Below are 12,952 nucleotides of genomic sequence, written 5' to 3' on the forward strand. Positions count from 1 at the left end.
GTTTGATATTAAAGGACAGAAAAACTGAACAGAAAAAGAAGGAAAAGTCAGGAATGGAAATGTTAATCTGGAATCGAACCATCTGAGGAAAAAGTCACACAAACGGATCTTGATCAAACGTTTTTCAGATTTTCTGTCAGACGGTCTTTCTTTGAATTTTAACGGTATAGCATTTGCTTAAAAATGTGAAAAGCTGACAAGTAGAAGACAAAAGGAGAAGTGTTAGTTCTAAAATCAAAAACAACTACAGCAGATGAACGGTAGCTAAAGGTCATGTCTTAGATGGAAAAAGTCCAAAGACCTGAGCGATGACTCATCCTACGTTAGGTTTTCAGCTAACAGCTTTGGGATTCACCGCGTTTGTGCTAAAATATTACTATAACCGTAGTCTTTAAGTATTTACGCCAAATTTGCTCACATTATATTCATGTTCAGCTGGACTCCTTTTAAATTTCAAATCTGCTCTTTAACCAGGCCTCCCAGTGAATTGTTGCCATTTTTCCTCCACACATCTCCCAGTACATTGACAGAAATTGCTCCACAACAAAACCCCGAGAGTTAACAGCTCACCTCCAGACTCCTGCGAGGCAGGTCGAGACTTTTCCTTATCTGCCACATTTTCCCTCATTGCATCAGTCTGTCAGGCGACTTTGGGGAATTGGGCAATAAAGGCCTTTTGACACATGTCTGTTCGGTGGAACAGCTCCCGTATATGGGTCAAGTCACGGACCAGAAAATCAGTCATCGTTATCCTGAAATAAAACTCTGAGCGGCCACTGTGGGTTGAAGTTCATTCAGCAGCGAGCGGGGATGTTTCTTCAATGACCGTCGATGAATATTTTTAGCATAATTCTGAAAAATGCTCAGGATTTCTCCATCTCAGTCATCCTGAAGACAGATGTCTCCAGTTCATAGCAACATAAAGTCTTCTGACTTAGGACCACGTGTATTTTAAAACCAGATTGCAGATAACCAACAAATTCAGAACTTGTTTTATGTTCCCAGCAAGGATTACTAAATAAACCCTTTCTTCTTCAATTTGATCATTCTCTCTGTCAGAACAGATGAATCTGTCAAATTAAAAGGTGCTATTAAACCATTAATGGGAAAGGCTCTGTTTTATTTTGTTATTTTTGTCCTGCTCCACAGCAGGAAGGTTCTGAATAAAATCTTGAGTGCCACATTTTCGCTGTACATGCGTGGGTTTGTTCCAGGTACTTCAGCTTCCTCCTACAGTTTCAAAACAGGCAAGTTAGGCTAACTGGTTATACTAAATTAACCGTGTGTGCAAAGTTTACAGACGGGTTTATTTTAACATTTTTTTTGTTGATGGACACAAATAATATACATCTGTATTTGCAAACAGTTGGCAGCAGTTCAAGCTGTAAACATGTAAACAGTAATGGGACTATTTTTTTTAATTTAAGGCAGTTTTACTGTTATTCCTACAAACATTTTTAACAAGGTTTAAAGAACAAACTTACAAAAATGACCTTTTTGCTTGTTCAGAACAGTAAAAGATCATTAAATATATAAAAGTATCCCACTATATTGTTTACAGTAAACGACTAAAAATTAAGACACCATATATTGATTTTTGAGTACTAGTTTGCCAAAAAAAAAAAAAAATGCACCGATTTATCATTAGAATGTTACATTTTTGAGAAATTTCCCCTGTAAAACAGAATAATAATAAATGCAAATAATTTCTCAGGTTTTGACTTCAAAACATATTGCACCATGTTTTACATAATGTCATCTTTTTACCCTAGAAACAGCTGCAGCTGACTGAATTTTACCCTAAATGCCACTTTATTTAACATTTTGCATGTTTCCATTTAAGCTTTTGTTCTTATTTGTAAAATTTATTACAACAAAATCAAACCGTTAGCAATTTACCACCAAAATATCGCTCTGAACTGATATAGGTATGGCAGACATTAAGTAGAGTTGCTCTCACTGGGTTGCTCCAAGAAAAATATGCATTTTTAATTAGCTGGTTCATATTACGAAACACTAAATATTTGCAGAAAGCACAAAAGAACGTACACTTTAAACCAAAATAAAACAGCTTGAAAGTTCTCTCATCTAACCCTCTCAGTTCATGTTTTTGTTGTTTTGTTTTGGATTATTTAAAAGAAAATGAAGTTGTGGACCCTTAAACGCCAAATAATCTATAATAAATAATCATTTACAGCTAATTAACTTTCAGAGTCAGAATGATTCAAGATGGCCACCATAGCTATCTTACCTTAGCAAACACAAAAATAGCTACAACTTAATCAGTTTTACTTATATATAGGTAATATTTAGTAGTTGAGATTGCATGAAAGATGGTGTGTGATATTCATTCTATCAAGGAGTGCTAAAAATATGTTCCTTGATGATGTGAGGAAAGTTTGTGCAAAATAAATATATTTTATTGCTTGTTGAGAAGCTTTATTATGCAGTAAACATGCACAACAGCTGTTAAATGTTAAATTGTAGGTGGTGGGTTTCAGGGGTCCACAGCTCACCTGTCAGAGAAGGGCTCTAGAAATTCTAAGTGCGCTCCTGCTAATTAGGATTTCTGAACATATGGATGCAGATTTTATTCATTTTTGATTTTTATTTTTTCTGTGCAGCCTTTTTAGCAGATTCCAAATAACCCAAAACGGTTCGTGCAGAACATAAACACATCCCTCCTGGATCTTCTTGTCTGTTTATCACCAGCAGCAGCAGCAGCAGCTTCCAGCAGTGAGGTTGAAGGGAATCGATGCTGGAGGGGGGTCCTCAGCGCCCGAGCGAGCACGAGCGCGGACCGGGAGCGCGCGCATAGGAAGGGGAAGGGAACGGGGGAAGGAGCCGAGGCAAGCTCAGTCGCCAGCGGAGCCCAGGACGGCGGATGAACGGAGCGCAGCGTGCGTGTCGCCCTTGTCGATTTTCCGCAGCAGCTTCCCCCTCGAAAGCGACGTCCCGCAACCCGAAACCCGCCCGAAAAATGCTGCTCAGGCTGGCCGTTCTGCTCGGGGCGCTCGTCGGCATCAGTCAAGGTAGGAGACGCGCCGTGGGGGTGGAGGGGTTGGTGACTTTGTGGACAAGTTCTGTGCCATCTTGGTCCGCGGCAGGAGGAGAGCGGGGCGGACTGCTGAAGTGGATGTTGTTTGGTAGTTGAGGCACGTCTTGCTGGGGCCAGAATGCTTCCTCACTGAAAAGGGGGATTATGATGGTGGGGGTCCTTAAAAGAATCCTCACTCTCACTTCAGTATCCCCACAGTTTCTCGGCTGTTTCGGCTCGTTTTGTTGCGCCCTTTTATTTGTTTCTGCTCCCTGCCTTTGTGGCCAAACTTCCACTGACAGCCGCTTCTTGTTGAAGCCGCCGCCGCCTCTTGTCTCCGCTTCTGTCCACTCAGGGTTGCAGCAGACAGAAGATCTCTCACCTTAATAACACGGCCTCTGAAAGTTTTTATTTTTATTCCTATTATTTTTAGCGCGGAATTTTGCGGCAGCTGAGTTCGGCTCGGCCGGTTAATTGGTGAACGTGACGCACCTGTTTGGCGTCGGGCTCCTAATTGCGTCCTGCTCGGTGACGCGCGTCACCGGCGGAGGCTGCGAAAAAAACATGGCCAGCTGCTGGAGCTCTCCGTCCCCACCATCCACAGTTCTTAAAGAGCGGAGGCTGCTTATTTTTTTTTATTTTTTATGTCTTCAGTGTCAGACTAAATAAAGTAGGGCTGTCTTTCAGTCAGTTTGCTTACATCAGGAGCTGTTGGGAGTGATGTTTTTCCCCCCATGAGAAGGAGACAAAACTCAAGATTTGATAGCAGACAGAAGGAGTTGGAGGTTATTTTTTTATTTTTTATTTTTTGCAGCGTGGCCACACTGGTTTCCTGGCGCACAACGGCAGGTGGGGGTAGAGCGCTGCAAAGTGGTGCCAAGACTAAAACCACTGGTCGTTGGTGCATGTTGCATGAAGCATGCAGATGCTGCTTCTCTTGGGAAGGGGAGCCTTTGAGGGAGGGGTTTTAGAGCTTTTTTTTTTATTCTTATGAATAAAGCTGTAAATTATCTTATTTTTTTAGTGGTTTGTTGCACAAAAACAGCTTGATTCATCGAGGAAGATGCTTATAGATGAACACTGTCAACAATCTGATTCAGCTGTATTATAATAGTTTATATATTCTCATTATATGGGCTCCAAAGTTGCAGGCAGGACTCCTCTGTGGGTAATGATCCTAAACTATAAATTAAAAAATGATTGCAAATGACACATTTTCTCCTAAACTGTAAAAAAAGATAACATAGTAATAAGCTGATTTAAAACAACCACTACCATAGCAGTTATTACTTGTTTAATAGGATTATGAGTAGTATTTGCTTATGACTCAGCTCCTCACTATTATCTTCTTGTAGGTCCGAAATGAAAATTTGGGGAACCACTGGTCTAACTTTATGGTTTCCAAAGTTTTCAGCTTTTGACCCATAAAATAAACATTAGAGATTCATGACCCCAACTGTTTTTGACTGAAGCATTGAAACATTGCTAATTAACAAAAGACATCTATTAATCTTTATCAATCTGACTCCTTGTTTTATCTCCTTGTAATAAGGTTAGATATGCTGTTTGCAATCATTTTTAAAGTTAGTTTGATTTTCAGACCCCACGAGTGGTTCCAACGTTTGGGAGCCACTGGTTTTATCAATGGACTGAAAGGCGTTATGGTGGAAACAATATAGAGGGGATATTCATATTTCTTTTGGGAATTCATTAACTATTAAATTCTGAGGTTGAACAAAGAGATACTACTGTTCTTAAGCCTCTAAATTTTGAATTGTCTTTCATTTTCTCACTTACCCTTTGTTGCAGTGGTATTACATCACCAATCAACTGATTTTTTATTTTTTTTATTTTTTTTTATTCATTTCAGGAGGTTTTCTGAAAGTGAAGTTCATGCAGATTGACCCACCAGACAGTGTCTTGAGCTTGCTGTAATAAGGGATTCAGAGCTGAGGGGGGGGTGGAGGGGTGCTCAGTGTCTCTTAATCAGTGCGAGGCCTTCGAACAGACCCTAACGCCTCGGTGAAAGGATTAGAACCAGGAACAGAACTTGTTTGCACAGATTCCTGAAGACCGGCTCCAGTAGGTGCCTTGACTCCTGTCCGTTAATTCTGCTGAGATCCTCAGTTCTCCCCCCTCCCCCCTTTCTGGCTTCTAAAGGGGGGAAAAAAAAACAGAAAAGCATTTGCTTTTGAACTCCCAGCTCGCTGTCTTCCCGGCACTTGAGTATGCATCCTTGAAGGTTTATGTATTTGGCTGTTACAGATGCTTAGTACAATGAATTATATGCTTGCTTGGGCTCACCCGGGACTCGCCAATGTGATGTTAAGTGGCGTAATTAAGATATTTTGTCGTACCTCTAAGGGTGGTGGGGATGTCAGTGGCTCAGGGTTTCAAAGATTTATGCCCCTGTGCTTCAGTTTGTCCCGTTGTACACGAAAAGGCTTCGACTTAAACGTATCTCAGGTTAGCTTACATTCAGCTCTGGTTTCTGTGCACGCTGATGTGAAAAGACACACACCCAGGGCCCGACTGGGAGTAAAAAAACAAAACAAAAAAAAACTGGACCTCCTAAATAAACTCGCCACCCAGACGTGTACAAACAGCTGATATCAGGGTTGCTATATGGCAGGCAGTTTTAACATTTAATCAAGTCACACTCCCCTCTATATTTTAGTATTTTAAATATAAACTAAAGAAATTGTTTATTCTGTGACAATGCAGCCTGAATGCTGAGTGCTGAATGACTCTGCTGACATTTGCTGAAGAAGCTGACACTGCTAATAGCTAAAAAGGAGCAAAACACTAGCAAGAAGTAGTAAAAGGCTTGCTAAAAGCAGGATGTAGCAAAGCTCAAATTTCAGATATTTGTAGTTGTGGTTAATATCCCTCAATGTCGAAAGACGAAGACGGACAATGTTTTTGCCCCGGTCTGAAACTGAGTCCCAAGCCACGTTCAGATCGCTGACAGATTGCCTGAGATCTTTGTTTACGATTTTATTAACCATTTGAGTCAGCTCTGCCTCTCTGTTAGCAAAATATCTCATGAGCCAGCAGACAGTGCATCACTTTGTTGTCAAGATTTGACAAAAATGGCTACAAATATGTCATTTCTGAACGTAAGATGATCTTAGTTTAAACTCTGGCATTAAAAGTCATTGGTGATATTCATTACTTCAAGAAATGCTAGGCCTTTAATTATTGATGGTAGTCAGGCTGTAGATTCTTCAGGTTCAACAATCGTCACGCTTTAATACTACATTACTGCACTGCAGCCAACCTTTCCCACCACCTTTCTCCTGTTCTGCGTTAGTTTGAAAACTGTCACTGAGTCAGACCCCCGCCTTGCTGCTGTTGGTGTCAGTACGACTCTCTGGTTAATAAACCAGGCAAGCTGTATAATGGACGATCATTCTGAACTTTTTCATGGACCCGGTCGGCCTCTGCGCGTGCACTTTGCCACATTTGCTCATTATGCTTAACCTCAAAGTAAAATAAAATGACTCATCAGAAACTTTGCTTTAGTTATGCCAGAAAATTACATCTCTATTGTTTGCAGGAGCGGATTCCTTTTGGATGTAAATTTTTACTCTGAAAGGTCCCTGCTTTCCTGTTAATTTGACGCCGGAACGGTATTTACAGGTCATGCAAGACAAGGCATAAGTTCTTGGTAAAGACTTGCAAAATTCTTCTTGGCGAAAGCAATGACCTGTCTTTTTCTTCCGGAAAGTGAAATCGGCAGCATTATTTGATTAATGCGCTAGAAGGGAGAGCTTGCGTATAAAGATCCAGAACATATATGAAAATGAAATCGGTCCCTCGAGGCAGCTGTGCATGAGACATCAATTTAAAGGAATGACTGGAGTCAGCAGGGCTCGCGATTGTACAAAGGCCAATCTCGGTGTTATAGATATGCTGTTTATTTGCCTGCAAGCTTTTGATTTCTCATGTGTGCCTTTCAGCACTCGATCTGAAGTGTGCTGGCCTTAGCTTTGAATATGTACATTGAATATTTGACCGGAGAAGAATGTTGTATTCTAAACACTCGGGTAACTGCGAAAAGCACTGCCAAGCGTCAGCGGTGCAGGCGTATCAGCTTACTGGAGACGAATGAGGATGGAAAGTAAATGAGTTCCTGTTTTTAGATGTGGTGCAGTAATATCTTCTAACTCCCACTGCTGTATGTTCCAGTCTATTTCCAAACGCTGAACTATTAACCTAATAAAGAGTGAGCTGTCTTTGTGTGGTTTGAGCACTTCCAGGAAGCTTAAATCTCCTAATCAGCTATAAAAACATCCACACACGGAGCTTGTTGAACAAAGCCACCAGACTAAACACTCTGTTTCAAATAACCATCACTGTACCTAGAAGGAAGTTGATCACAATGCAAACATCCTAAATCACCAAAAGGCTAAAACATCACAGCAAAGACATACAGAACGGCCATTCTGTTGTCCCCAAATGTTCATTGTAACACACAACATTTGATTATATGTTAAAACGGCTGAATAAGAACTAATGAAGAGCTGATGAGCGACTTGGATCCCAACCATTGACATATATCATAATACTGGATCCCATATGGGATCCCAGAAGTTGAAGCCTGAAGGGGACCTGTGGCCCCACTGTTCATGTTTTAAGTCCTGCCCCTCCATGTAAACAAACAAGACTTTCATTAAAAAGAAAAATACACTTCAGGCAATTTATTCATTTTATTTATTCAGGTGTTGAATCTTGTTGAGTCACGGCGCTCTTTCCTCGCTGCTTTATGTACAAATGTTCATGACCTCGGCCAAGTGGTGTTGGGTAGTTTGTCTGTTAGCAAGACTGCTGAAAAACTAATAAACAGATTTTGATCATTTTCAGGAAATGTTGGGGTTGTCATGAGAAACAGTTGATTAAATTTTGTTGCTAATCTGGATCACGTATCAGATCAGACTACTTTTTTAATGACGCTATGGCCTTGGTGGAGGTTTACACTCTCTGAATACTTATATTTTAAAATAAAATGCATTTAGCTTGGGAATGTGCATTTTAAGCACAAACCCTCTTTGAATTTGTCTGGTCCTGTTGAATCCAACCCACCTATTGGCCACATCAACAAAATTAAGACCAACTTGCAACGATTCATACTTTTTACAATGCAAGCCGTTTTGCCATTTACTCATTTAAGTAATATATCACAAATATTATTATAACAAACTGTTTAAAAAGCAAAGAAAGCACCTTAATGAGCACAAATCTCCGCTGCTAAAATTTTGCTAAAAAATGAGTTAAAGTTTGCTTTACTCACCTCTGGTCCTGCAGCTGAAAACCCATCAAATGAAACAAAAACGTGTCCTGCTGCTAATCTTGCTAGCTGGGGATCGTTTTCTTTCTTTACCAGTCTGGTGAATTAATGTGGAAGGGGACATTTGTTCCAGTATTGTACCAATGTTTGATTAGGTCAGAAACTGAGACAAAATGAAAGAATCAGTTTTAATTTGAAAGGACTTTAAGAAAGGTTGGGATTATGGTTAAGTGGGTTTGGTGTGACAGTACAGCACACAGTGCAGAATATCTAACAGTAACAGTTTAAATAAGGCAGCACTCACTTTTTTATTGCACTATTGATGCTAGTTCACTTGGTGACAAATGGTTATCTCTTATCTCCACACATTAGGTATGTTGGAAAGGCCATACAGTTTAAAATGTTAGAATCTCCCAAAAAGAATCTCTTGGACGAAAGCTGAGACATATCATCCAACAAACATACTAAATAATACTTAATACTATATCAATAAGGGGTTGTGCTTTATATCTAAATTGTCATCTTCACAGTCTTAACTCTGAAGCTAAGAGTGTTTCACGTTTTCACATCGGGGGATGTTGTTTAACTTCTGTATTGTTTTGTATTTTCCATCAAGTCGGAGTGAAATTAGCTGAAGCAAACTCTCCTTTGTTTTTGTTTTATTTGTTTTTTTTTTTTTTAATTTTCTTTCCTCACTCAAAGCAGACCTTTCTGGAGTTTATCAAACCTTTTGACACATGACCCGGAGGACGCAGTTTACAGTTCGGATGAATAAAATGGTACAAGAATATTTTTACCATGAATTAACCAGTTGACTTGCATGACCTGCTGTCTTACAGCTTCCCCACCACCAAGGGTGGTTTGTTTTCCTGTATCCGCTTGAGTTGTCTGTTTTAAATAAACAAACAAAACAAAGTAGCATTTGTTTTGTTTTACTGTTGTACCAAACCGTGACCCTCGTACCGAAGTACGCACCAAACCATGACCTTAACACCTCATGTATTAACCCGTCTGCTTGTGATCAGATCTATGAGGATGCATTCTAATGCCAGGTCTGAATTCCTCTGCTGAAAGTGTAGGTGTTTCCAAGAAAACTTGAAACAAGAAGCACAGTTCAGCTAAACGTGTTTACAGATGTATAATACCTTCATAAGAATCTGATCAGCCTTACAGCAGCTTCTTGAAGGACATTTCCTGCCATCCCCCAGGTTAGCTTTGTATTAAAGCTGTTTGGAGCTCTGAGCTCAAGTACAGCAATTTTTTTAGTCTGAGTTAAAAACTTGGGCAAATAGATTTATGCTTATGTGACATGATTTTTTTTTTTTTTGTAATGACATATTTGTGTTTGTAAGCATCTTAAGCTGTAGCAGAGGTGCTGAGAGGAGTGATGACATTCCTTCAACAAGCTCCAGTAGGTGAACATTTGCTTCTTTAAAGAAAAAAAAAAAACGAAGTTATTTGTTATGCAAGGGGCAAAAACAGCAGCTTGTTCAATAATGCCTTCTGCCAAACTTGTGCTATTTTCTCCTGAATTGCCCATTTTTGTCATCGAAGTGACTAATGTGCTCTTCGGGGAGTCTCATCCATTCAGAAGCCAAGAAAACACAGATATACGAAACAGTTGGGGGTTCTTGTGCAGGAGGAGTTCTGCCTCGCTCATTAAATTCTACGTTCTGAATCCCAAAAAGAAAAGAAAATTAGTGCAATGGGAAGATTTATACAGAGGCAGGAAGACAGGATGAGATTATGTTTAAAAATTCATTCAATTCGACTGAATCTGATTGCATCTAGTTAAATTGCATCGCCAGAAATTGAATCAAACTCAACGTAGTCTCACTGTGCCAAAATTAATAAAAAGTAATTGAATCCTGTCGTGGTGGAATCGAATTAAGCCAGACTGACGTGATTGGAGGAGGCAGCTGCCGCATATTGCCGCGTGCTCCTTTTGAGCTTGTCTGTTTTACATTAGTTTGCTGCTACCCAAACAGGAGACCCTTTGGCTCCTGCTTAAATCTGTTCTGCCAGTCTAAATGCCAGTCTAACTAGCAGGCTAATAGGACGAGTCAGGATGCCAGGGGGAACAACAGAAGCAGTGGGCACTCTGGCTCACTGACAGATGGATGCAGGAAAGTGGTTGCGCCGTCTCCCTCCCTCCTGTGGCTCACTTTCTTCACATACTTCAGATTGCTTCTCCAAAGCGCTTCCTCTCAGGGGAAGCAGCAGTGTTGGTCGCGGGGTTCGCTTTCGGGTTTGGGCACTGGCAGGCACGATTAAATAAAGAGCAGAGGGATCAGCAAAGATGGCAGCTAATCTTCAGAACCTCTCCAGTTTGTGTTGTTTGCATTGAATGACCCACTTTGTCTGTATTGATACCACGGAAGCCTTTGGGTTTTCTTCAATATTGGCTGACATGAGTCATATGTGAAATTTAACTGCACAAGACTTAGTTTTACGACATAATGTACACATAAACAGTTTAAAGAGGAAGCAGACTGTTGGCTCAGCCTGTTCTGTTTGACTCTAATTGGTAGGAGAGGAAGTAAAAACTCATCATGCATTATGTTATCTATAAGGGAATCTGTCAGACAATCCATATTTCAACGTTTTGATTGGTTAACTTCAGTTTTGATATTGATGCAGTAAAGCAGGGGCACCAAGAAAATTTGCTGAAGGGCTAGAAATGTTCTTACCAGACTTTATGAGGACCAACTTTTGTTGTAGAAGAGTAAATGAAATGATTAAACCAATGATGGGTATAGGCCTAATTAGCCTGTTTAGCAATGTATTGTGTTTAAAACTATTTATATTTTAAATTGCAAAATTCAAAGGAAAGTTTTTGAGAATCTAGAAGTCAGAAGATCTGTTTGCACAGTACAATCCTGATTGGCAGCACGTTTGTTTGTATTTTTGTGTTTTAATGTATATCCAGTTTGGATATTGGTGGAAAACATTTGTAAGAAAAAAACAAAAGTTTGTTTATGATTTGGGAAGAAAAATAAAACTCTGTAAAAGCTTTAAATGTAAAGTTGACTTGGAAAGTTGTAAAATTTAATGAGTGAACGACCCCATAAATGGCCCGTGAGCCGCCAGTTTGTGAAACTTCATTGAGGTATAGCAAAGTGAAGACATGTAGCTGTGATAATTGAATGTGTACAGTAAACTTGCTTTTTGTTTTGTTTTTTTTCTTCCCCCTATGCTATGATTACCACTTACATCACTAATGAGTCTCCTGAAAAACTTAGACAAGCATCAAAGAACTCCTGAGCTGTTAAATATGGTATCTTGTTGTTTTTATTAGCCTGAAAATAATTTAATTAGGAGGTTTTAGAGGTTGCTGAATCTCTTGGGAATTGCAGCTCGCTCGCTTCATTCTCATGACATATTTGTACTGTTGGCTTTTTTTATATTATCCATCTGTCTCCAGGTAATACAGTGGAGTATTTGAATGGTATGGCTGTCAAATAGGCAAAATATTTTCAGAGAAACAATATGTACAGTTTAAAGTTTTGTTTCCACTTTGCTTTGTCGTTGTACGGGGATGAATACACTACATATTGTTCACAAGTTGTCTCTGAACTGTGTTGTGTTTGTGAAATTATGGTGGCTTTATAAAAGGTTTCATAATCAGAGTTTTTGCTGTGGTGTTCAGAGCAGCTATATGCACGTTCTAAAAAGAACATAAGCTGAGATATTTCAGAAATGTGGCCACAGTCAGACCTTCTCACACATTTTTCCCCATCTATTACTGCTCGGTGTGCATAAAACTGGATGTGAAAAAGCTGATAAAATAAGACTCTGTCCCTCGGTTCCAGTATCCATCCACCCATAAAGAAAAACATTTTGTTATGTTGGACACCATGGACTCTGTAGAAAGCTGTGCTGTAGCGAGGCATGAATCCTAACTAGCTTTTAAAACATGAGCCTTATGCATATAGAATGCTCATTTATATTAAATGGATTTTAAACAATTTAGTTTATTTTAATTACATGTGGTTTTATCCCAAAGTAATTCATGTTATTATAGCCGCACAAAGAGTGTATTTGTTTGATGTAAACATGACACAAAGGTCAAAATGGAGGTGGCAGGATGAAAAACTAAAGAACAGTATTTCTCAAAGTCCCTCTGTTGGATCTGGACCCGTCGTCAGTTGCGTTTTAGTTAGAGTGAGTGAAAGAGGCTGCTCCATCACAGTAAATGAGAAAAGCTAAATGGAACGGTGCAGGGTAGCAGACACTAATGAGTGGCTCGGGTTTCTGAACACACCTATGAATGAGATGAGACAGCCCAGACAGAGCTTTCCATTTCTACAGGCAGTACTGGGTTTTCTCATGATTTGGTTTGAAAACATTTAGAAAATTTGTGCACACAATTCTTAGTGTTTGAGTAATGAACCCGAATCATGTTTCTCTCCAGTTGTTGGCTGGTTTGTTCCAACATAACCTCACAGCAGAGATATCTTTAGATTTTACCCAAATTACAGGTGCTGGTCATAAAATTAGAATATCATGAAAAAGTAGATTGATTTCAGTAATTCCATTTAAAAAGTGAAACTTGTATATTATATTCATACATTACATACAAACTCATATATTTCAAATGTTTATTTCGTTTAATTTTGATGATT

The 12,952-nt window shown here is 39.5% G+C and overlaps 1 protein-coding gene across 6 annotated transcripts in view; it reads left to right on the forward strand.

Annotated features, from left to right (window-relative positions):
- LOC108245011 (neural cell adhesion molecule 2) overlaps window positions 1-12,952 on the forward strand; it is a 444,548-nt gene that overhangs the window by 84,771 nt on the left and 346,825 nt on the right. For 5 of the 6 annotated variants that reach the window (XM_037973957.1, XM_037973954.1, XM_037973956.1 and 2 more), the window contains exon 4: window positions 2,716-3,032. In XM_037973957.1, the coding sequence (XP_037829885.1) occupies window positions 2,885-3,032 (148 nt within the window). In that variant the 5' untranslated portion in view covers window positions 2,716-2,884. Of the gene's footprint in view, window positions 1-2,358; window positions 3,033-12,952 lie in introns of those variants that run through there. The other variant, XM_037973955.1, reaches the window with a different exon arrangement.

Source organism: Kryptolebias marmoratus, linkage group LG23, assembly GCF_001649575.2.
Source record: "Kryptolebias marmoratus isolate JLee-2015 linkage group LG23, ASM164957v2, whole genome shotgun sequence".
Lineage (NCBI taxonomy): Eukaryota > Metazoa > Chordata > Actinopteri > Cyprinodontiformes > Rivulidae > Kryptolebias > Kryptolebias marmoratus.